General features: G+C 43.8%; 1 protein-coding gene and 1 long non-coding RNA gene across 4 annotated transcripts in view; one reads left to right on the forward strand and one right to left on the reverse strand.

The window, feature by feature from the left end:
• Positions 1-1,399: 1,399 nt before the first annotated feature.
• On the reverse strand, positions 1,400-14,355 carry LOC139045065 (uncharacterized). 2 transcript variants are annotated; one of them, XR_011502699.1, is made up of 3 exons: positions 14,269-14,355; positions 13,330-13,436; positions 1,400-2,159 (listed from the first exon to the last, which is right to left on the reverse strand). It is a non-coding gene; the product is annotated as an uncharacterized lncRNA (long non-coding RNA). The 2 variants fall into 2 exon arrangements; XR_011502698.1 differs by lacking the exon at positions 14,269-14,355 and adding an exon at positions 13,913-14,262.
• A 139-nt stretch (positions 14,356-14,494) lies between these two features.
• The window catches only part of E2F7 (E2F transcription factor 7), a 38,212-nt gene continuing 27,054 nt past the window's right edge, over positions 14,495-25,652 (forward strand). The window contains exons 1-3 of one of the 2 annotated variants that reach the window (XM_044747552.2): positions 14,495-14,742; positions 15,442-15,534; positions 22,194-22,469. In XM_044747552.2, coding sequence (XP_044603487.1) covers positions 15,442-15,534; positions 22,194-22,469 — 369 coding nt within the window. In that variant the 5' untranslated portion in view covers positions 14,495-14,742. The remainder of the gene's footprint in view (positions 14,743-15,441; positions 15,535-22,193; positions 22,470-25,652) is intronic. The other variant, XM_070507278.1, reaches the window with a different exon arrangement.

Here is a 25,652-nt window from a genome sequence, read left to right on the forward strand (position 1 = left end):
GGATATTTGTATACCCATGTTCAGAGCAGCATTATTCACAATAGCTAAACTGTGGGAGCAACTCAAGTGTCTGTAGACAGATGACTGGATACACAAAATGTGATATATACAAAACAGAATATTATTTAGCCTTAAAAAGGAAGGAAATTCCAACAAATGCTACAACATGATGAACCTTGAGGGCGTTATGTTAAGTGAGATAAGCCAGTCACAAAAAAGACAAATACTCTATGATTCCCCTTCTATGAGGTACTTAGAGTAGTCAAAATCATAGAGACAGAAAGTAGAATATTGGTTGCCCGGGCCTGGGGAGAGAGGAGAAAGGGGGAATTATCGTTTCACGGGTATAGAGTTTCAGTTTCGCAAGTTGAAAGAGTTCTGGAGATGGATGGGGTGATGGTTGTGCGACAATAGGAACATTCTCAATACCACTGAACTGAATGGTCTACTTAAACATGGTCAAGATAGCAAACTGTATGTTACGTGTATTTTACCACAGTAAAAAAAATTTTTAAAAAATAATGCCTTCAAAGAGTTTACATACTGTGAGAAAGAAATAAAATGAACAAATAAAACATATGATATGCCAAATAGTGGAAGCGCTCTAGAGAAAAACAAACCAAGGGAGGATGAGAGGGAAGGCTGGGGGTGGCTGCAGTGGTCGGGGGAGGCTGCACCGACGAGGCGAGGTCTGAGCAAACACCTTGTGTCACAGAGGGCTGGCTGTCCACAAACATTCATGCTCCCTTCTTAGAGCAGAACTCTTGCTAAGAGGCGGCCTCTGAGCCAGGACTACGTTTCCCAGCCCCTCTTTCCTGTAGACATAGCCGCCTAACTCACTCTCACCAGCGGAATTTGAGTAAACACGCTTTCTCTTATGTGTAAGCCAGGGTTGTTATGAATCTGATACAGGTCCTCCACTGTCTCTTTCCCTTTCTGCCAACTGAAGCAGAAGACTGAGGCTTTAGAACACTGCTAAGACAAATATAATGTGAGAGTTATATGTTATTTTAAATTTTCTAGTAGCCACATTAATAAAAGTAAAAAGAAATGGCTAAAATTCATTTTAATAACGCATTTTTGAACCCAATATTTCCAAAAATTATTTCAACATGTATTCATATAAAAAATACTAATTAGATGGTGCCGGCCTGGTGGCACAGCAGTTAACTACGCACATTCCGCTTCAGTGGCCCGGGGTTCGCCAGTTTGGATCCCGGGTGTGGACATGGCACCACTTGGCACACCATGCTGTGGTAGGCATCCCACATATAAAGTAGAGGAAGATGGGCACAGATGTTAGCTCAGGGCCAGTCTTCCTCAGCAAAAAGAGGAGGATTGGCGGCAGATGTTAGCTCAGGGCTAACCTTCCTCAAAAAAAAAAGAAAAGAAAAAATATTAATTAGATACTTTATATTCTGCTTTCCAAACTCCAGTATGTATTTTCCACTTACAGCATGTTTCTACTAGCTCTTTCTGAGTACTCAGTAGCCACATGTGGCACCACCTCAGACAGCACAGGTCTAGAGTATAGCAGACCGAAAAGAAGAAAGAAGGTGGGCCCTTGAATCTCCATATGGAGGACAGCTACCCATCAGCCAGGAACACACACATTTTATTACATGAGAGAAAAATAAATTTCTTTTGTGTTAATCTTCCAAAGTTTTGAGGTCTATTTCTTACAGAAACTAATTCCTTGAAGTGGTGTAATAAAAACAAAAAACAAAAATACAGAGCATTGGCTTAGCAATCAGGTAACAGGCAGCACAAGACAGACACTAGAAGCTGGAAATCAGAGCCCCATGTAGTGTAGCAGTGAAACTATCACCCGTGCACTCTTGCAAGACAGAACAAGCACCTAGTGATCCTGCTGCACGAAAGGAGTGTGGAAGATCCAGAACGCCAGCAGACGCTGTGTTAGTCTCCTAGGGCTGCCACAACTAAACAGCACAGACAGGGGGGATTACACAACAGAAATGTATTTTCCCACAGTTTTGATGGCTGCAAGTCCAGGATTAAGGTATCTGCAGGGTTGGTGTCTGGCGAGACCTGTCTCCTTGGCTTTCAGATGGCCATCTTCTTGCTGTGTCCTCATACGACCTTTTCTCTGTGCACACGTACTCCCGGTGTCTCTTCCTCTTCTTATAAGGACTCCAACCCTATTGGATTAAGGGCCCACTGTTCTTACCTTGTTTAACCTTAATTACCTCCTTAAAAGCCCTATCTCCAAATATAGTTAGATTGTGCGCTACGGCTTCCACATATGAATCTAGGGGGACATAATTCAGTCCATGAAGATGCTGAATGCTCCTCTCTGCACTGAACAAAGATTACAAGAAAGAAACATGTTCAGAAAAGAACTGGCTGGTTTGCAAGCAGAAATGAAACAGAAGAAAGAGAATCCAGAAATCAAGGTGGGTGTGGGGCCTTGCAGGTTTGGAAAGCTAGCTGCTTCTAGCCACCAAGCAGTAGGAGAGGAGAGCTGAAATGCTTTGGGTAAAAGCACCCATTAAGTTGTTTAGGTTAAGCAGATATTTGCAGGGCAGAAACACAGATCGTGGGAACTTATTTTCTTCCCACCAGCCTGTTGCTTCAAGGTGCGTTAAGTTAGAGAGACAAGTATAGGGACAAGGAGAGAAAGAAATAGAGCAGGCCTAACAATCATTTCTAAGAAAGAACTTTGGATATGGTGACTGGCACATCAAACTGACTAGAAATCAAGGAATAATGTTCCCAAAGAAATCAAGGGAACACTTTCTGAAGATTAGTGATCTGGGCCTTAAAAAGCCCATGACTGTAAAATACCTTCCCAGGGACCTCAAATATCCACCAGCAGAAAGCAGGCTGTGAACACTGAGCATGCTCCAAAAAGGTCATATTCCTTAATGCCGATCTCAGGTATCGCCAGAAAGGGTAGTGGACAGGAAAGAACATCCCAGGGGGCAGAGCCAAGGACCAGAGAGAACAGCGAACAGGCAATCTCTGCCCATCGAGCAGGACCACAGTCTAATGAAGGAATCGCCTCCACCTCCGGCGCTGGGAGCCTTTATAATGCCTGCCCAGTCGGATTCCTCACTGTTATGGACCAGTTTCTGTGATGGATCTTCCAGTCTGCCCCTTTCCAAACAGGAGTTTCTATTGTGGTTATCCTGTTCCTGGCCTGTATTTTTTATATGAGGTTTAGTAGGGGGAAGTGGGCAAAGAATTTGTCTTTGAATTCTTCGGTCTCCAAACCAAAGGACCACATTTCCCAGATGCCTGGACTCGGTCGTGGAGGAGGCGCCCGCGTGGGACTTTAGGTTGTCTCCTTCCGGGAGGAGGCCACAGAGATATTCGGTGGGCAGATGGCATTCTGTGGCAGAAATGGCTAGCTGTCCCTGAGCTCTTACGCCCACAGTGTTAGGTTCTTGCTGGGATGTGCTACAGAGCCAGCGATTAGGATCACAGCTCCTCTTGAGTCCAGCGTGGTCATGTGACTAGTTGTTCTCTCAACAGAATGTGCGCAGAAGTAATGTGTGCCATGGCCACTGTCTGTTTCCCCTTCCGCTAGCTAGAAACAGAGCACTCCAGGACCTGCCCAAAGAGACTGCAGAGCCAGCAACGAAGGGGCCTGGGTCCCCGAGTTGCCACACATAGGTAAGTCACCTGCGATCCAGGAGCACCATTATCGGACTGCTATATAAGTGAGAGGTAAACTTGTTTTGTTAAAGCACTGAAAATTTAAGGTTTCTCTGCTATAGAAGCTAACATTACCCTAGTTAATATGCTCCTGAAAGAAGTGGAGGACAGAGCTCTGCAGCTCTCTGGATGAAAAGCATTCCAGGCAGAAGGAACAGTAAATGCGTGGCCCTCGGGCAGGAGACTAACAAGTGTGTCCAAGGATTAGCAAGAAGCCTAGCATGGCTGAAGCAAAGCAAACGAGAGGAAAAGCTGAAGGTGCTAAGATCAGAGCTATAAAGGGAGGCCAGATCCTTACAACCTGGAAGGCCATTATAAGAACTTCGGCTTTTACTCTGAACGAGTGGGGAGCCACTGGAGTGTTTGGAAAAGGAGGACGTGATCTGACATTTTAATTTGGATCACTGTAGCTAGCGCTTAGGAACAAATTACAGAAGGACAACAAACAGAGAGACCAGTTGATTAAAACAATCCAGGGGAAAGATGAAGGTGGCTTGGAATCAGGAGGTTGTGGTGGAGGTGGAAGCAGTGTCTGGATTCTGCACAGATCTTTAAGACAGTGCCAAAGGCTCCTCGTCTGGAACTCAGGCATAAGTGACATTTATGCCTGTGGCTGGTTCAAATCAGAGAACTATATGGACCAAGAGCAGAAATTGGCTCCCAGCAGCTCATAAAGCGCTTGGTGTCCTCTGCAGCGAAAAGGGCTCTGCCAGTGCATAACAGTATTATTATCTCATTATAGGTATTAATAATTAATGTATAAAAAGTAAATGAAACTAACCAAAGGTCTTATGAATCTTTCTGAGTTACCTAGCCCATAAAAACTTTTCATTGAGATTTAATGCTATTAAAATATATTCATCTTCAGTGCCATCTTACATAATAACCATGAGCTTGCCATTGGCCTGAGAGAGAAGATCGCTTTGCATTCTTTCAAATAGCCAACTGTGATTGTTCTAAAACAAACAAACATATAAATTAGGCCACCACTTTAAATAGGAAAACCATCAAGATGTCAGTTTTATAGCCATGAAATTCAGGGGCACTCGTCTCCCACACTGGACAGATTTTCCTTCTCTTACTTGCTGGTTGCATGTTTAACAAGAGAATCATTAGACAACGGTGAAAGCAAAATTATCTTTTATTATTGTGCAAATTTTAATTCATCTCTTGCTTTTACTTTTTTAATTTTAGTCCTATGTGGTCTCCCCCACGGGCAATGCTGTCTGCTTTCCTCTCTTTATAATATGTTCTCAGTTAGGCCTTAGGTGAGTCTGTAATTTTTTACTCCTTTAGAAGAGTCACTGGAAAAAAGCTAAATTGTTTAGACTACTGTACTGTTCTTCAGCTAGTAGCTTTGCTTGGTTTATGCTGACACTGACTAAGGTGGAATCTTTCTCAAATTTTTAATTATTAAAAAAAAATCACAAGCTTATAAAAACTTTAGGAAAAGAATAAACACAAATTACCCTAAGTGGACACTTTAGTACCGTGTCACTGTAATTGCAAACATCAATAAAATATTTAACAACCATGAGAAAAGTAAAGAAATCAGTAAAGTGGAAAAACAAATTTCCAGAGTAAATTTCAGCAAGGTTAAGAAAATAGTAGAAGTGGCCACATGGGAACATAATTAAACAATAAGAAATCTAGTAAAACTGGAAGTTGAAAACAGAAACAAATCCTCCTTGAGTCAAAAGGATAGGCAGAACTTAACTTCAGCAGCTAAAAGAAGTTGAATAACTGAAATGAGGAATTAGAGAAACACACACAAAGGATATTAGACCAGATTACTAAATAAGTGTATGCCTAGGAGGGGAGAAATAAATGTGACAAAATATCAGATATTATTTGCAAACAAACAAAACAAAAAATACATATAAGGAATAGGGAAGTATTCTTACTTTACTCAAACTACATAAAGTATAAGATAAAATAAAGGAAACTATGCTCTTATGGATAAGGACCAACAAATTTTACAAATAACATTCAAACAAAAATCAGTTGCATCTCTATACACTAACAATGAAGTTAATTCATTTCTCTCAGCAGAAAGAGAAATTAAGAATACAATCCCATTTACAATTGCAACAAAAACAATAAAATACCTAGGAATAAACTTAACCAAAGAGGTGAAAGATCTGTACACTGAAAACTATAAAACATTGTTGAAAGAAATCAAAGAAGACACCAAGAAATGGAAAAACATTCCGTGCTCTTGGATTGGAAGAATTAACACAGTTAAAATGTCCATACTTCCTAAAGCAATCTATAGATTCAACGCAATCCCTATCAAAGTTCCAACAACACTTTTCACAGAAATCGAACAAAAAATCCTAAAATTTATATGGAACAACAAAAGATCCTGAATAGCCAAACAAATCTTGAGGAAAGAGAACAAAGCTACAGATATCACACTCCCTGATTTCAAATTATACTACAAAGCCATAGTAACCAAAACAGCATGTTACTGGCACAAAAATAGACACACAGATCAATGGAATAGAGTCAAAAGCCCAGAAATAAACCCACACGTTTATGGACAGCTAATATTCTACAAGGGAGCCAAGAGCATGCGATGGAGAAAGGAGAGTCTCTTCAATAAACAGTGTTGGGAAAACTGGACAGCCACATGCAAAAGAATGAAAATAGACCATTATCTTACACCATGCACAAAAATCAACTCAAAATGGATTAAAGACTTGAATGTAAGACCTGAAACCATTAAACTTCTAGAAGAAAACATAGGCAGCACACATTTTGACATCGGTCTTAGCAGCATATTTTCAAGTACCATGTCTGGCTGGGCAAGGGAAATAATAGAAAAAATAAACAAATGAGACTACATCAAACTAAAAAGCTGCGCAGCAAAGGAAATCATGAACAAAACGAATAGACAACCTAACAATTGGGAGAAGATATTTGCAAACTATATATCAGATAAGGGGTTAATTTCCAAAATGTACAAAGAACTCATACAGCTCAACAACCCAATTAAAAAATGGGCAAAAGATCTGAACAGAGATTTCTCCAAAGAAGATATACAGATGACCAACAGATACATGAAAACACGTTCAACATCATTAACTATCACAGAAGTGCAAATCAAAACTACAATGAGATATCACCTCACCTCAGTCAGAATGGCTACAATTAACAAGACAGGAAACAACAAGTGTTGGAGAGGATGTGGGGAGAAGGGAACCCTCGTACACTGCTGGTGGGAGTGTAAACTCGTGTGGCCACTATGGAAAGCAGTATGGAGTATCCTCAGAAAATTAAGAACAGATCTACCATATGATCCAGCTATCCCACTGCTGGGCATTTATCCAAAGAACTTGAAAACACAAAAGCATAAAGATACTTGCACCCCTATGTTCATTGCGGCATTATACACAATAGCCAAGACTTGGAAGCAACCTAGGTGCCCATCAAGGGACGAAAGGATAAAGAGGTCATATATATACAGAATGGAATACTACTCAGCCACAAGAAATGATGAAATCCGGCCATTTGTCACAACACGGATAGACCTTGAGAGTATTATACTGAGTGAAATAAGTCAGAGGGAGAAAGTCAAATACCATATGATCTCACTCATAAGTAGAAGATAAAAACAACGACAAACAAACACATAGCAACAGAGATTGGACTGGTGGTTACCAGAGGAGAAGGGGGGGAGGAGGGGGAAAGGGGTGATTAGGCTCATGTGTCGTGGTGGATTATAATTAGCCTTTGGGTGGTGAACATGATGTAATCTACACAGAATTCGAAATATATTATGATATACATCTGAAAGTTATATAATGTTACAATCCAATGTTACTGCTATAAAAATAAAAATTAAAAATATATTCAACAGAACAAACAATTTTTTGGCACTCCTTTGGCCAAAATCTAATCACTTTTGAGGGTATTTTTATATTTTATAACAGATAACATCTGGAGAAGAGAGAAAGAAAACTTAAAGTAAGTATGTCATTAAAATGTAGACCAAATGAATACGTCCTAATTTGTAGGGTCCTGGAAGCCCCAGTGCTAGATGGCACGGTTCTTTATACATGTGTGCAGCTGAATATGAGAACAAAACCAAGGTCTCTGTTCTACCCTCATGGCAATGGCAGTTTATTTGATAGGCATTCTCTACCCGGAGGTTTATCCACTGCAGATTTTATTCATATCTTATAAATCTTTGACAAGAATAATTATCCAGGGATCCCAAGCAATTCTATTAAGATGGTCATGCAAGCCTCTATTTTCCACACCCCTTTCTGCATCTTCCTCCTTTTATCAGGAGACTGTTTCTCTTCATACCCATTAGGAACGCAGTCACTCCATTCAAACCTTCCTCCTGGAGAAAGGAACACACTTGTTCCCAATCTTACCTGATTCCACTCACATCCGCCCCACTCAGCTAAGCCTGTCCTGAGCACTCTCTTCTCGGGCCCTTGTACCTTTGGGATCCCATTCTCTACAGCCACACTGATAAACTTATCTGAGGGTAGTGAGGCCATTAGTGAATGCCCAAGAAGTGGCCATCTTAGTTTGCAACTAGAGGAGGAGAGAGGAATTAATTTGGGAAATAATTTATCCAAAGAGACCAAAATTCAGTCTGATTACAATGTCTCAGCCACTGGGGGAGGGAAGGAATTGTGACTATAACTTAGTCTCTACTACCCAGATTTGGCCCCACCCCAGTCCCACGATGAATGCTTAGGAAAAGGGATAAGAAGTGAAACATAACCACCAACAGAAAGAGATTGTTCTCTGACTCCCTATTTCAGCACAGAGATGCAATGGCCTGACATGACCTTGCTGGGGGGTGAGAGGACAGCACGAGACGGGGGCCAAGGCCATCTCCCATGCTCTGTGGCAGCAGCACCTCACAGAACCAGCATCTGCAGCGACACCAGTCCTAGAAGCAGCAAAGATCCAGGTCTGGCTTCACCTGATGGCCGCGGCAGCAAGTGGCACCCTTGATGGAGAGCACGATGGAATCACAGAGCATGCTGACCTCTGCGTGCCGACGGCTTCGCTGGCAGGAGGTAGCCATGCTGCGGGAGGTACCTGATGGCACGCATCGCCAGGGCGGGCAGAAAGAAACCAACATATGGCAGCAGAGGTCCCAGGCGTCAGGGAAGGCTGAAAGGACTTGTTTGAGAGTATGTGCGACTGGGGACACCCAGGATTCACAGGGTAGGCGGGAGGAGTCTTTGAACAAGGCTAGAAAGTCCAGTATTTATAGAAGGTATTACACAGAAACAATGTTTTGTACTTTAAGGTTAACCTCATTTTCACCCCCAGGAATGGTTGGAGGGAAGATGTCTTAACGGGCAACATTGGTTAAATGATCACTCTTTTCAGAACAGTTTGCATTTTAACAGGAACTTCTTGTAGACAATACCTCACCCTTTGCACGTGAACGTTTCCTCCCATTGTTTAGTGAAGGTCTGGGCTAAGGTTGTGTCTCCATTTGGGCTCAATGCTCTACTACTCTGGTTTTTCCAAGGTAGGAGGCCCTGCATGTGATGAGGCGGCTCTGGGTTAGGAAAAGGTAATATTTGCAGCATTTAAACTTAGGTTTCCAGCCCCTGAGCTGCTAACCCCAAACTCCTCTTTCCACTGACAATGAAAACATTTTCATTTGGTCCTACACATATTATAATGAATAAATGCTATTAAAATAAGGCTATTAGGTAGGTACAAAAAGTTATATTCAGCCATTTAGTTCTAAGCTTAGAAAAACAAAGGTGACAAAGGTCAGTCTTTTGTCTGATGTTAAAAATGCATATACATAATGTAAAAGAATGGGTAGGGATGTGTTCAGTTTCACCAAATATGGAAACAAAAAAGTGATTTCAGCAATATTCTTACATATCCACACTAAGAGATTAGGAGTCAAAAGCAAATAATTTTAAGAGGATATCGTAAGTGTCCAATAAGGATTTAGAATGACAGAATTGGCAGGTTCTTAGGAAGTCTTTCAAATTAGCACCACCACTTTAAAGAGAAAAGTGAGGCCTAGGAGGCAATGCCTTTCATTCCAGGTCACCCAGCAAGTTCATGGCCAAGCTTGATCTAGAAACTGTGTCTCTCTACTCCTCAAAGTGAATTCCTCCCCTTCTGGGTAAGGCTCTGGAGATTAAGGGGAAGCTTGTCCCCATTTTCTCCAGAATCTCAGTTCCAGGTCAATCCCCATTTTTACTGACCCACCCAGTCTGTGGGCCCTCCCAACAACCTCGCCCAAACCTGCAGCATAAATGTGGCTCCTCATAAAGGGGTGCCTCCTACACACTTTCCACCACCACATCATTCCCAGAAACACCCAGCCCAGCTCAAAATCCCACCCATCTGTTGTGGTCTGGAACGTTTGTTCCAGCACAAGTCCCCCCCTGCATCTTCACCTTCAACATGCACACACAGGTACACTCACACACATATACACACATGCACACAAAATACGCTATCTTTTCATTTAGTGACAACACAAATCACACAATCATTAAGGAAACTGATCTTGCTCCACTGTGCTAAGGAGGACTAGGAGTCTGTTAAGATAAAGAATGCATTCCCTCTGTTCCCCATGGGACATGTAATCACAGCTTAGGCACCTCCCTGTGAACAGCTGGACATCTGGAGGTCATTTGAGATGGGAGCCACACTGCCCTTTAGTATTAATATGATTTTTTTTTTATCGTTGCTAAGGCCATGAGCAGGAACCAGTCATGGACTCATTCTCCTTCTGATATCACCAGTGGTCAGACAGGAACCACTTTTCTGTCTTCTCTGAACTTGCTGGCAGTTAGAGAAGCAAACGTGTCATATTCTCAGACAGACGGTCAGTCTTTGGGCAGTCCTGAGTTCAACCACTGTTGAACTGATGTACTCGCAGAGACCTGAGAGTCACCAGGATAAGAAGCCAAGGTGCCTCTCTTACCCATGGGGTGAAAAATCGGTTTCTAATCTCCTCTGTGACTCCACTCTTGAGAACAGATACTACATCAAGATGACTGTGCTCACAGTGGTGGAAGAAAAGGGAAATACCAGAGGCAGCGGAAACACAAACTGGACAACCAGACTGCCTGACTGACAGGAATTCTATTTCAGTATGCTGCGTTCTTTCTGTAAAGTGTGATAAATCTTGGGATTTGGAACCCCAGAAAGGTAAAACACTACTTGCAAGTCTGAGAAGCTGTGGAAGAAGTCTTTGGCACAGAGGAATGTCAGACATCATCTGTGTGTATTCTCCTGATCACAGCCCTACCTGCTCATTCTTCTGTTATAGCTCCATTCCGCCCATCAGACTTCTCATTTATACCCAAACTCCTTCCAAAAACCAGTGACACAGCGACAAACTAGTAAAGCCAGCCTCTTGGAACCTCTGCTCCTACTCCAGAGGGTAACACACCTGTCCAACTCTTCCTGTCTTCATTGATGGGACCTGAGGATCCATTTCTGAAACTACTGAGTCAGAAGTAGCCAAAGGAATCAATGAATAAGCATACAACTAGCATGACGCTAAGGAACAAGATAGTAAGCATTGAAAAAATATATAATACTGAAGTCCAATTCCAGATTAAGTAAACTAGAAATCTCTGGATATGGGGTTCAGTTACTGATATTTTTAAAAATCTCCCCAGGTGATGCTAAAGCATAGACAGGGTTGAAAACCACAGGCCTAGCACAATATAGAACCCTGGGGACTGTTGCCATATAGGCAATACTATACTGTTCCAAAGTCAATGACCTTTCAGGCAGATATTATTGAGGCAGAAATGTAGAATACTTCAATTAGCACAAAATCCAGTGTGGCAATTTTATAATATGGCCCCAAATTCCTTCCACTTCTCTCATTGAGAGGTAGGGTGTACGTCCTCTCCCCTTTAATATGGGTGGGTCTTTGACTGCTTCATCCAAAAAACACAGCAGAACTGATGCTGTCTTCGTTCTGAGACTGCATCACGCAGACAATGCAACTTCCACTCTGTGCGCTGGGACACCCACCTTGGAGCCCCAAGCCGTCGTGTAAGCCCAACCACCTTAGCCACCACACTGTAAGGAAGGCCAGGCCACATGGAGAAGCCACACGCAGGGGCACCCATTGATGCCCTACTGGAGTTCCCAGCCATGGTGTCCACTGAATAACTGAGAGGTTGACAGATTACTTACAAATTCTGGGACTTGAAAGCATCAATATAAACGTGTTAGAGTAATGTCTCTGAATTTGTCCCAAACATTCATTTTCCAGTTTTCCTCCAAATCTAACATCACTCTTAATCAATGAAATTACAAGTGTCTGAAGCTACATATTGAGTTTTTCTTGTTTTGAATAGTAGCTACAATTGAATTGAAACAGATAGAAAAAACTCTGAAGATGCTAGGAAAAGGTCTATAACATGAAACTGCCTAAACTCAAAGAAACAACCACTATTATTTATTAAATATCAGAGAAATGAATGGACTTTAATAATGTGGGTTTAGAGAGCTGAAAGGTGGTCCCAAAAAAGCTATATCCTCATCCCTGGACCCCGTGAATGTGACCTTACTTGGAAAAAGGGTCTTTGCAGATGCAATTAACTAAGGATCTTGAGAGGAAATCATCCTGGATTATACAGGTGGGAACTAAATTCAATGACGTGTCCTTATAAGAGACACAGGAGAGATTTTACAGGCAGAAGAGGAGGCAATGCGACCCCAAGGCAGAGACCGCACGAGGCAGCCACATGCCAAGGACTGCTTGAGGCCACCAGATGCTAGAAGAGGCAAAGAAGATTCTCCCCCAGGGGTGCCCTGCCAACACCTTGATTTTGGATTCCTGGCCTCTAAAACCGTGAGAGAATACATTGCTCCTGTTTTAAACCAACCAGGTGGTGGTAATTGGTTACAGCAGCCACACATAATTAATAGAGTTGGGGAAAAAAAATTTCCTCATCAAAATGTTCTGCTTCCACATAAGTGCAAAATTTAATAAATAGCAATTTTATTCTTTATACTTGTCTCCTTATGCTTCTACCTACTACCTACAAGATAGATTTCAGTTCAAAATATCATTTCTAATATAAAAATGTCAAATTTTTATTACTATTGCTATTTTTCTTTGTGTGAAGTGTTTCCATGCTTTTACATCTTCTTACCTATGACCATAGCAGGGATTTTTTTTTTTTAAGATTGGTACCTGAGCTAACAACTGTTGCCAATCTTTTTTTTTTTTTTCTCTGCTTTTCCTCCCTAAACCCCCCCAGTACATAGTTGTATATTTTAGTTGTGGTTCCTTCTAGTTGTGGCATGTGGGACGCCGCCTCAACATGGCCCGAGGGTGCCATGTCCGCGCCCAGGATCCGAACCGGCGAAACCCAGGGCCGCCCCGGCAGAGCGCGCGAACCCAACCACTCGGCCACGGGGCCGCGGGCAGTGATATTTAGGCTATATTTATCAGGAATCTGAACAGCGGACAAAGTGAAGGACCTGACTGAGCACTCTGAATTCTGCAGACAGCTCGTTAAAAACGTCTATTTGGGAGATGAGCGGTGAAGAGCAGAGTACTTAGTAGAGAAAGGATAATAAAGAGAAAGATATCCTTGCTATAAAGTATACGGTTTGTAGGGAAATGTCTCCAGTTCCAAAAGCGGGACATCCTGCAAAATGACTTACCAGTACTCCTCAAAACTGTGGAGGTCCTCAAAGACGGGAAAGTGTGAGAAACTGTCACAGCCAAGAGGAGCCCAAGGAGACAAGAAGACTAAATGTAATGTGGTCTCCTGCAACAGAAAAAGGACATTAGGTAAAAGTTAAAGAAATCTGAATAACAACTTCAGTCAAGAACAATGTATCAACATTGGTTCGTTAATTTTAACAAAAGTACTATGCAAATATAAGATGTTAATAAATAAGTGAAACCGGGTGCCAGATATACGGGAACGCTCTGATCTTTCTTCTCAATTTTTCTGTAAATTTAAAACTGCTCTAAACAAAAACGTCTATTAAAATACACACACACACACACACACACACACACAGACTCGGCTGTCCCTATCAATAGCCACATTTTAAATAAGAAACTAAAGTTGAAGGAAGTGAAACATTTAAAACAACTCAGTAACGTTGTTGAGGAAATTTTCTCGACTGTTTCTCAAAATGCTAATCCATATTGCAAAGACTTATTTAATAAGGCTCTTTTTTTTGCCCCTAATTATTGACGATGTTCTGAAAAGGGAACCCAGAAACTTTTCCGGACTTGCAAAAGGAGAAGCAAACAGCTGGTTCTGCTGGCAGTCGAGTTGCCAGGGCTAACTGGCGTGCCATCTGCTTGCACAGCGCGGTAACCATGGTTCACGTGCCGCCCCGGCGCTGGAAGTTTGCCCCAACAAGCCTGGACAACTCGGCTTCCGCGCGGGGGGCGGGGGGCAGCATCCAGTGTGTGTGGATCGTTTTTCCAAACTCCATCTGCTTCTCCCTGCCGCGGCCGTGCCCGCCGTCTCCGGGCGCGGCAAGGCGAGGGGACAGGAGCGGGCCTTTTATGCATAACAAAAGAGCCACCTCCTCCTCCTCCTCCTCCTCCTCCTCCCGCGCCCGCGCCCGCGCCGCCCCCACCTCGGCTTCCCGCGGCCGCCGCACGGACGGGCTCGCGGCCCAAGGTTTCCAGGTACCCGGAAGGGGGAGGGGGCGCGGCGGCAACAATCGGGCGGCGAGGGCGGGACGCGCGGCCGGGAGCGCCAAGACTCCGCGGGGCGGCGCGCCCGGGCCGTGCCGCCGCGCGATTGGCCGGGGCCGCCGCCGGCCGCCGCGGATTGGTGCGTTCTCAAATTCGGTCTCAAGGCGCCAGCGGAGGTGTTTGAGCGGGGTCTGCCCCTGCCGCAGTCGCGCTCGGCGGTCGGAGCGCTGGCGCTGTGCGCACGCCGCGCGGTCCCCGCCAGCGCAGGGCAGTCGGAGCGGGGATCTGCGCGCCTCGCCGTCCCCGCCCGATGTCGCCGCCCGGCTGCTGATCGCCTCGCCCCGCTGATCCCGCGCGGGGCCGGGACCGTGGTGGTCCCCGTAGAGGCAGGAAGGCTCCTTCGCAAAGCGGGAGTAAGTAGCGTGCGGCCCCACCGCTGGCGAGGAGGCGGGAATTGGGGGGAAGGGACCCTTCCCGCCCCGCTGCCAGCTTGCCACCCCTCCACTCCCCGGCTGGCGGGGAATCGAGGCATTTCTGCCGCCGCACCAGGCGCGCGTGGGCTGTCCTGGTCCCAGCTCTCCCTCCGGCTGGGCAATAGAGGGGACTTGCTCTTCCTCATGGTTTGGGGTTTCGTTGGAAGAGCTTATCCTTGGGGTCTGCTTGGAGGCCTGGGAGGGGGCTGCGCTGAGCATTCGGTGGGGTTGGTCTAGCGATCAGGTTTCCTTCTCCCCTGATTCGAAACCCCCTCAAAGCCGAATTCCTCCCAGTTCTTTGCGCCAAAATTAACTGACCCAGGAGACCCTGTCCTTTCTGACAGATTTGCCCTATACCCTCCTGACTTGGTAACTTTTTTTGTCCTGTTGCTTTTCTTTAAAAATTACTATTTTTGTCGATTTTTTTTCATCTCAGGTTTTCAGTCATCACTAAGCACACTTGAAGCGTTTGTGTTGGTTCATGTGCGTTTTAGAGAGTTGGGTGGCTACCCTCCTGGAAATTCCCAGGACAAGTTTAGGGAGGGGAAGTTCACGTTCACGAGCAAGTAATAGATACTTTTGTTGGAGGAGAACACATCCAATTGTAAAATCATTTTCTAATGTAATTTTGCGTTACAGATGGAGGTAAATTGTTTAACACTAAAAGATTTGATCAGCCCCAGGCAGCCCGGACTGGATTTCGCAGTTGAAGATGGGGAGAATGCACAGAAGGTAAGCGTACTGAAATACCTTAAGCTCAGACATATTTAGGATGTGATGTCCGATTCAATTCATTGTTCAACATGCCACTTGTAGTTGTCTTGTGAACACAATTAATTTTGATGAACATTATAGAAATATACTTTTTTTTTAAATGGAAGCATCCCAACCATTATTGTTGTTTCTCAGTCGTTGTGTAGTAGAAAGAGGCTAGATTAGATGAAATGTTGGAACCAGTTTATATGAATCAGAGATATGCTGGACACTGCAACCAAAAGTTTGTAATACTTATAGTTGTCGAGAGTGGAATTAGTTAATGCTGTGCAGGAATGTTAAGCCTCACTTCCCAGGAAAATAGACTTTTTGCTATAAATGCTGGATTATTAGAGTACCGTGAAATGTTCTTCATACCAGTGAGCCAGTTCCTAGAGGTTGTTCGTTCACCCAAGAGTATGCCCGGTGCCTCCCATATAGGGAGACAAGGTGGCTGAACCCACCAACATACTCTTTGAATATTTCGCAGTGCTACTACTGGTTTTGCACATTCTCCCTTTTTGTACCCCTTGTGATTTGTAAGAGTATGGTGTCTTTAAGAAACATAATGAGGTACTCCGGCCATCGCAGTGTCTAAACTGTCACCCTCCCCACATCAGCACCGTTGCCCTACGAAAAGGTGTGATAGCTTGTCAGTCGTGAACATCTGAACATCTCTAGGCAAACAGGCATAACAAACGCCAACTTAGAAACTTTGACTATAAATCTGAGCACGGCAGCTTCCTTGGGCATTGAACTGCTCCAGCTTCCTGGTCTTACTTTTAGGCTTAGTGTCAACAATGAAACCTCCTGGTAGCAAAGCCCCTGTTCTGTGGGCCTTTGAAGAATAGTTGGCAACCGTCAGTTTGGGACAGGTGTGAAATTGTACACTTTTCCATGGGGGGGGTTTCCACCTAGCATTCAAAAATGTTTTTGTTAGGAAAAGAAGTATACCAAATCATCAGTGTTTTAAAGAAGACTTTTTAAAAACATTACCTAAGCCAGATGAAGATGGAAATGCCCACACTTTAAAATGTATATTCATGGTTTTGACTTTGGGAGTCTTAGAGCGAAACTTTTTGTTTTCCTTCATAGCTTGGAAGGGACAGCCTTGACAGAATGTGTGTATTTTTATATAAAGCCTCAGTCAGTGTGTACTGCTTCCCTTCTGGGTCAGTGACCTTTCTCTGTGCCTCCAGCACGGGCACTTCTACTCTAAGTGCCTGCCCTTAGTGCTTTGTCCAGCTGAGCTTTCACATTTTAACGTGTGTGGAGAAAAATTCAAACGACTCACGAGAGACTGGGAAAGTGGTTAAAATGTTTGAAATAGAATGGACGAGCAGGGATTCTTTCACCTCTCAAAGAGAAGGCAAGGATGGAGCAGAGTGCTTCTGCCCAGGTCCTACGGGAGGGGCTTTTGTCTCTCTTTTCACCTTGCTCCGAAGTGAAGGAAAGAGGATTTCTAGGGATGGTAAGAACGTGGCATATGGAGTCAGAGAGATCTGCGTTTGATTTCCTGCTCTGCCGTTCATTAGCTATGTAACCTTGAACTAATACCTGTATTCAGTCTTTCAACAAAGATTTATGTTCCTAGTGCTAGGGGTACATGGTTTAATAAGTCTCGTAACCTCTCTAAGCCTGTTTTTTTCTTCCATAAATTGGAGCTAATAAATAGCACCTCTCCCTTTGGGTGTTTGTAAAGAAACACATACTGTTCCCACTGTGCTCAGCTGAACCAACACTCCAAAGACCAGCGTGGTACAGGCCCTGCCCTCGGTTACCGGAGAGATTTTCAGGGCCTCGGGTGTAAAACTCACTCACTGTCCTGTGATTTGGTAAGTGCCGTAATAGGAGTGGGAACAAAATGCCTAGAGAATAGAGGAAGACATAAATTCATGGGGAGTCCAGGGAGAGTTGGAAAGCTTCACAGAGAAGGTAACATCTGAGGACGTTCAACCTACAGGAAAACACGGGTAAGGAAGACAGACCTTGTAGGCAGAAGATCCAGGAGGCAGCTGGGTGCCTGATTTTGCAGTTGATGGAAGGTGCTAGCTGGATAGAAACTTGGGACATGTTTGTACATGAGACTGGGTGAACTGCCGTGGAGAGAGCAAACCGAGAGGGTGGAGGCCACGGTTTATAGGAGTGGAAAGAGGAACTGGTGAAAGAGACTGAGAAGGAGCAGTCAGAAAAGTGGGAGGAGAACCAAGAGAGGGCGAGTGATGTCGCAGGGCTGAGGGTCTCAGAGAGCCAAGAAGAGTCAACAGTCTTGACCATTGCTGTGAGGTCAAGTAAGAAATTTAGCCGGTGACTTGACAGCTGAGAGGTGGCCTAAGTGAGAGCAGTGGATCTGAGCAGACTGTGGTGGTGTGAGGAAGCCCTGGGGCGTGGGCAGGGGGAGCCCTCAGCGTGGCTTACTCCTTCTAGAAAGTGTGCTCTGAAGGGAAGGAGAGCTGTTAGTCATTAGCTAGAAGGAGACACTTCCTAACACGTCATCTTTGCAATGATCCTTAAACACTAGGGGCTTCAATGGGCAGAACTTAGCCGTTGGCATTAAAGGCAAAGTGATGGCAGGAGCAACAGCTCAGATGTGGTAAAATACCGGGCGAAAAGCAGGTCGACTGTTTAGGCTAAATGCAGAATATGCATGAGATGGAACTGGAAAAGCGGTTGGCACAGAATTGGCAAGGGCCTTGACAAGGCTGATGATAGTCTATACTCTTTGAGGCAGCATGATCAAAGCTTTATCTGAGGCAGAAGCAAGACTAGAACCAAGATCTTTAACAAGGCCCTTTCTGTGGCAGCGTGCAGCATAGTCCTAATGCTGGTATAGTTAATACTCCTGAATGTTTGTACAGCACTTCACAGACGCAGATTGCTGTCACCTTCATTAGCTCATCTGATCCCCACAGCAACTCTCTGGCAGATAAGCCAAGGTGTATTAGCTCCATTTACATGCGAGAACTGAGGGACCCGCCTCAGGTTACTTTCTCCAGGCTCTCTAATCGAGGAAGTGATTTCTAGGGTGTTGCAGCTTAGATTTCATGGCCGGCAGATGGACCCGGAGTTTAGTGCACGGGAGATTTATAGGGAGTGCTCTGGGCATCAGCACCTGTGGAAGGAGGGGAGGCAGCAGAGATAGACAGAGGGGGAAGCTCATCTGTAGCACCGTCTTGGTGGAAGTCTGAGGTTACCGTACAGGGAGTTGTGGGATGACCCCTTGGAGCAGTCCTGAGCGAGGACAAGGGGACCAGGCTTTCGCAGGTCAGTGCTGCCCCTAGCAGCCGTTGAGGACAGTTGGGCCTCCCAGGAAGGGGCGTGGTCCTGGACCATTCAGCCCTCTGCAGCCAAGGGCAGAGGCCTCCTGTTGGCATTACTTCCAGCAGCCGGGGGAATGAGTCGCTCATTCCTGAAGAGATCTGGGTGCAGCCCAGTGTCCACCACAGCCGGGCAGGCTTGCTGGGAAGCCTCGGAGCTGGCCTTAGTCTAAACCTCTTGTTTTATGGTCAGGAAACGTGGGCCCAGATGGAAAGAACAATCTGTCGAGTATCAAAAAGCTGGAGAGCTGAGACAACAGGCAGCTTTCTGGAGTCTGGTGCCAGTCTTCCTTCCAGCGCCGTGTGCAGCGTTAGGATCGCAGGGTAGACAGACAGCTGTGCAGAGTGGGATTAGATTGCACTTGGCTTTCTGCCCACCTGAGACCTCAGGAAACAATTTGCTGGGCCTTTTTTCCTTTGGTACAGAGGTGTGATACAGTCATAACCTGCCAGGTACCCAACTCCTCCTACTGTAAGTATTACTTAAACCATAGTGAAAGTCTGTCCAAGGGTTGGAGGAAATAAGTCGTCTGAGTTGCTCCTCGGTGGGGAAAAGGTCAGAGCTCATCCTTCCTGTGAGTACAGGTACCAGGGAGGCAGAAGAGCAGGAGGGTGAAGCTCTGCACCTGGGCCACACCGTCCACCGTGGGGACACCTTTGGAATAACTAGATAATCAAGGCACAGTGTTCTTTGAGCACCTGTGAGAGGCAAGCCATTGTGCCAAAAATTGTGAGGAATGAGACATGTGGAACGTGCTCCCTGGCCGCCAGAGCTGCAGAGGCTCATTAACGAGACCAGACGCATACCCGGGAAGTTCAGTAGCAGGACGACGCGCTATATCACATTGGCTCCAAGTGCCAGAATGAGTGGTAACGAAGAATGGGGCAGAGGGGAGAAGATAATAGCTAAGTTTTATTGAGTGCTCACCATATGCCAGGAATGATTCTCGTAACCCTTGAGGTTGGCATTTTTGTGAACTTCATTTTCAGTTGAGACAGCTAGAGCCTAGTGAGAAGAAACTTGCCGTGCTCAGCCTGCCAATAAGTTACCAGCTTACCCCCAGAGCCTGCGTGCAGAACGACCCCTTACCCCCTCTCCACAGGCGCGAGAGGGCATCAGTGGCCTGCTGGGTACCTTTTGCTGGAGCTGTGAAGAAGATAATTTCCTCCCAATTGGTACCCAGGACAAGCTCATTTCTAGGTGCAGATTTCAGAAACTTCTGCTTTTAGCTATTTTTTGTACACCAATTACTTTTGTACTGAATGAGGCTGTGTTTGACCTCAGGCAAGTTATTCAACGTCTCTGTTCCTCAGTTTCTTCATCTGTAGACTGGAAAATAATAGTACGTAGGTCACAGGATTGGCTGAGGAGTTGATACAGTCAGGAATTGCTTAACCACTGGGATGCGTTCTCAGAAATGCATCATTACGCGATTTCGTCATTGTGTGAACATCACAGAGTGAACTTACACAAACCTAGATGGTACAGCGTACTACATGCCTAGCCATATGGTGCTAATCTCGTGGGACCACTGTTGTATATGTGGTCCATTGTTGACTGAAACATCGGTTATGCGGCACTTGGCTGTATATAAGTATCTGCAACAAGGTGTGGCGTGCAGTAAACGCTCAGTACTTTCCTTGAGAGTTCCCTTGTAGAAGACTTATCAGAATTACACTCCGTTAGGGACTTGTTAAGAGCTGTGGGTAGATGCATTGCGCCAGGCTGAACGCTCACTGCTGCTGTGGCGTGAGAAGATGTCACTCCCCTCCCCACTCCCTTCTTTCCTGTTAGGCTAGGACAGAACCTCACCACGCCTGGCAGCTTCTCCTGATCCAGGGAACAAGAGTTGGTCTGCTGCCACAGATTCCACTTTCTCCCAGTCTTTTCTCTCTTCACATGTCGCTCATTTATAGGAAAGCACTTTTTTTCTTTGCTGAGGAAGATTTGCACCTTAGCAAAGATCTGTTGCCAATCTTCCTCTTTTTGCTTGAGGAAGATTCACCTTGAGCTAGTATCTGTACCAGTCCTGCTCTATTTTGTATGTGAGCCGCCGCCACAGCACAGCCACCAGCAAGTGGTATAGGTCCATGCCCAGGAACCGAAACCCGGGCTGCCAATGCAAAGCATGCTAAGCTTAACCGCTAGGCCATGGGGCTGGCCCTAGAGAGGAAGGCACTTTTTTTAAACCACTGCTCAGCCAAAATCCAGGCATGCAGTAGCTGTAGAGTGATACGTGTGCAGGAAAGGAAATGACAAATATTTCATTCACCTACCTTCATAATTCTGGATGACACTGTTGCCTGGAGGGGAATTCTGCTACAGAAGAGCAGAGTCTTCCTGCTTTGAATGGCAAAACTTATTTTTAGAGGAAAGAAATTTACTTTAATTACTTGGTACTTCCAAATATGGGTTCTATGTACTCAGTCCTTTTTCATAATGGTCATAATGGACCCATCATTGATCTTTTTAAGACATTCTACACAGTGTGGTCTGTGGGCAGGTGCTAGTCCACACACTATTAACAAGCTGCAAAAAATTTAAGAACGGAACTTGAGAGTTAAGCACTTAGAAACCCCTCTAGCAATTTGATGTTGCCTCATGACGCCCGAGCCTGTGATCAGTGGTCTCTTCCTGTTGAACAAGCTGTAGGTCAGGTTGAGTGACAAACTCAAGTGGAGAGTCACATGTGGGAGTTGCATCTAAGTCCCACAGAGTAAGATCACATGTCAGCATGGGGGAGTTTGGAAGTGGGAATACCGTAGTCCTTCACCACGGGGAGTTTGAGAAGCCCTGATCTGGGGAGATCACATTAGACAGTTCTCCAGGTTGGCTTGAAATGTGGCATTTTGTTGGATGCTCTTCCATTAATTGGTCCTGCTACTAATTGCTACATTAGCACTGGGGAACGTTGAACTACAAAAGCAAAATTGCTCTTCACTAGTTAGTGCAAACTTATAAATAGTGTTTTTAAAAGACCTGGCATTTAGAAGCAATAGGGACTCAACCCACATTTATCCTTGTTATCATCCCCAACAATAGAAGCATCCACCAGTGACAGCTACACTCATGACTTCTTTCACAGAGATGCCATGAAAAATATGTTTTAAACAAGTACCAAATAAAAATCAGTTTCTCATTGGAGCCACTCTTGCATTCCCATGAATCACTCTGTCTAGTTTCATTAGTCCTTTCCTGATGTTTTTCGGCCCTGAACATGTGGTCTGTTTGTATTTTCATGCCTTAGTGAATGGTGGGAACAAAATGTTGGTACCTGCCCTTTCTCATTCTTGCTAAAAGGTTTCTTTTTTTTTAAATAGGAAAATATATTTGTTGATCTGTTAAGGATGGCCCCGAAGACTCCAATAAAAAATGAACCAATTGATTTATCAAAGCAAAAAATCTTCACTCCAGAAAGAAATCCCATTACTCCAGTTAAGCTTGTCGACAGACAGCAGGCAGAACCATGGACACCCACGGCCAACCTGAAGATGCTCATTAGTGCTGCCAGCCCCGACATCAGAGATCGGGAGAAGAAGAAGGGGCTCTTCAGACCCATTGAGAACAAGGAGGATGCGCTTACAGACTCCCTGCAGGTAAGCAGGCTGTGCTGCTGAGGGCTTTGCAGAAATGTAAAATTTTTACTTGTATTAAAAACTCAGAATTCTCAATTATTCAGTTACTATTGAGAGAAAAACAGTATTAAACTTAATATCTTTTTATTTATAGCTGAAATGGAATTCTCACTCATCTCATTTTTCATAATGAATGCTTGCTTCTCTTGTATGATACTCCCTTGACTAGTACACATTTTAAGCTGATAAATTTTTTTAAGCAATGTTGTTTAATGATTTTGATTTAATGAAGGAATTTAGATTTTTTTTAATACTGCTGTGGATTGTAATTTTGCTCCAATTAAGGGTAATATTCTGAATACTTTTGACTTGGGAGATTTCACTGTTCTCTTGTATGTTGAGTGCACAAGTTATCTTGAAATTACCTGTCCTTTGGGGAACCGGAGCTTTTTTTTTTTTTTAAAGATTGACACCTGAGCTAACATCTGTTGCCGATCTTTTTTTTTTCTTCTCCCCAAAACCCCCCAGTACATAGTTGTATATTCTAGCTGTAGGTCCTTCTAGCTGTGCTCTGTGGGACGCTGCCTCAGCATGGCTTGATGAGCAGTGTCATGTCTGCACCTAGGATCTGAACCAGTGAAACCCTGGCTGCCACAGTGGAGTATGTGAACTTAACCACTTGGCCCGAAGCAGAGCTATTGAATAAGCAGCATATCAATACTTTTTTTAAAAAAATCAATGGTCAATAATTTTCACTCACCCATCAGACTTTTTCCAAGACTTGCTAAGAAAAGTTATTCACAGATTTCAGTGTTATTTCTCTGCCATTTTCCCTCTTTTTGGTGGATTTTTCTACACTATAAAAATTACCAAAATAAAGAAATTGGGAAGAGAGAAAGATGTCCCAAATAACAACATGAAATTACTAGAACACAATGAATTGAATCTGCTGTACGCTTAATTGCAGTGATAGAACTAACAGATTCTTTCATGTAACTAAATCCAAATCAGATCACACTTGGAGAAGCACTGCCCTAGAGAAACTCCTGCGTGTGCACACCAGGAGACGTGCACAAGAATATCATAGCCGTACAGTTCCTGTTAGCCTAAGCTGGAACCAGTCCAAATGGCAATAAACAGGAAGATGGATAAATAAATTGTGTCATATTCAGTCAATGGAATATCATACAGCAATGAAAATGAGAGAACTACAGGTATATGCAAGAACATAGATGAGTCTTCAGAATGTATGTTGATTGAAAAAAGCAAGTTCCAGAAGACTAAAAGTAAAACCAAAAACCCCTAAGCAAGTTAGTATATGGGAATAGATACATAGGTGACAGAGTGCTTTAAAAGTGGCAAGGAGATGATAAATACAAATTCAGGAGAGAGGTTACTCTGTGGAGTAGGCAAATCTAAATTAATAGTATTGTTCTGGTTTTTGGATTGGGAGGTAGATTCATGAGTATTAAAGATATTACACACGTGATAAGTGTATTTTATATGACCAAATATTCTATCAAATGGTAATAAAGAACCAATTTTTAAAAGAGATATTACTCAGTAATTTTTAGGGTAATAAAGGGATCCTAACCAAAAAGCTTGAGAACTACTGTTCAGGGTATACGCCTAGTGGTGAAGTTCCTAGGCTGTCGAATGTACAGATATTCACAAGATAATGCCAGATTGTTTTCCTAAGTGCTCTTTGCTTCCACCAATAATGTGTAAACATTTATTGATCCACAGATCCTCTCTGACACTTGAAATTGTTGAATTTATTAATTTCTGCCAGTCTAGTGGGTGTGCAGTTGTGTATTGTTGTGGTATTCCTTTGCTTTTCCTTGGTTACTAATGAGGTTAAACTTCTTTCCAGTGTGTACTGGCCACCATGTTCTTCCTCTTCTGTGAAATGCCTGTCCATGTTCTTCGCTGATTTTTATAGGGTTGTTTTTCTTTTCATAGTGATTTGTAGGAGCTTTTTGTACGCTCTTGGAGCTAAAGCTGCCTCAGTCACATGTCCGCGTTTCAGTTGGTGCGCGTCTCGCCCCTCTGTGTTGCTGCCTGTGCTCAGTTGTCCCTTTCCTCTTCCCCTGAGCTGGCGGTGCTGCCTCTGCCGTGTGTCAAGGTTCCTTTTGTGCGTGCCTCTGTTTCTGGGCTCTTTTCTGTTCCCTTGACCAATTTTTATGTCCCTACACCAAGACCGCATTGTACTAAGCGTTGCTATCAGATAAGCAAGAGCCTCAGCTTGTTTTCCCCCACAGCGTGTGGGCTCTTCTTCACCCTCTGTTCTTCCATCCACACGTCAGATTGGATTGTAACTGAAATTGTGTTGCGTGTACATTAATTTGAGAAGAATTACCTTGTTTATGATCCTGAGTCCTCTTATCCGTGAATATAGTATATTTCTCTACGCTTTAAGTATATTTCTCTAAAATCTAAGTTTTAGTATTTTATGCAAATTTTTGATAGATCTGTTCCTAAAAGCTTTATCCTTCTTGTTGCTGTTGTAAATGATGTCTTTTCTCTTCATTTTCGTTACTATTGTATAGCAGTGCAGCTGATTTTTTAACGTCTTTTCAGCTACTTTGCTAAATTCTCTTAATATTTTTAATAATTTGTCTAAGATTTTTTTGTTTTTTATGTAAACAATCATGTCTTCTCCAGAATGAAAGTTTTACTTACTCCTTCCAATTCCTGTGCCTCGGTTTCTTTTGCTTCTTATGCACTGGCTAGGATTTCCAATATGGTACAGAAGAGCAATGATAATGGGCATCCTTGTCACTTTCCTGATTTTAAGGGAATGCTTCCAAGGTTTCCCCATTAAGACAGATGTTTGCCGTTGAGTTTTTATGGAAACACTTTATTACAGAAGTTCTCCATTTCTGGTTTTCTAAGGGCATTTTTGAAAATCATGACTGGGTGTTAAACTTATCAAATGCTTCTTCTGAAGCTATTGAGATAATCCTATCGCTTTTCTCCTTGAATGAGATCATTGAAAAGCTTTTTACTTTCTCAGGGCTTGAACTGAGCCCTTTTCAAATATGGCTTGATGAGACAAGGACACCAGTTTTGTGTACTTACAATAAGAAAGAATACGGAAGAATAAGATTTAGCTGCCCTTGTTCAGTTCCATCAAGCCTTGGTCAATTGTAAAAAATAAAACAGTTTGATAACAGTGCAGGCCCGTGCGTCTCAACCTTTCAT

This window comes from Equus asinus, chromosome 4 (assembly GCF_041296235.1).
Source record: "Equus asinus isolate D_3611 breed Donkey chromosome 4, EquAss-T2T_v2, whole genome shotgun sequence".
NCBI lineage: Eukaryota > Metazoa > Chordata > Mammalia > Perissodactyla > Equidae > Equus > Equus asinus.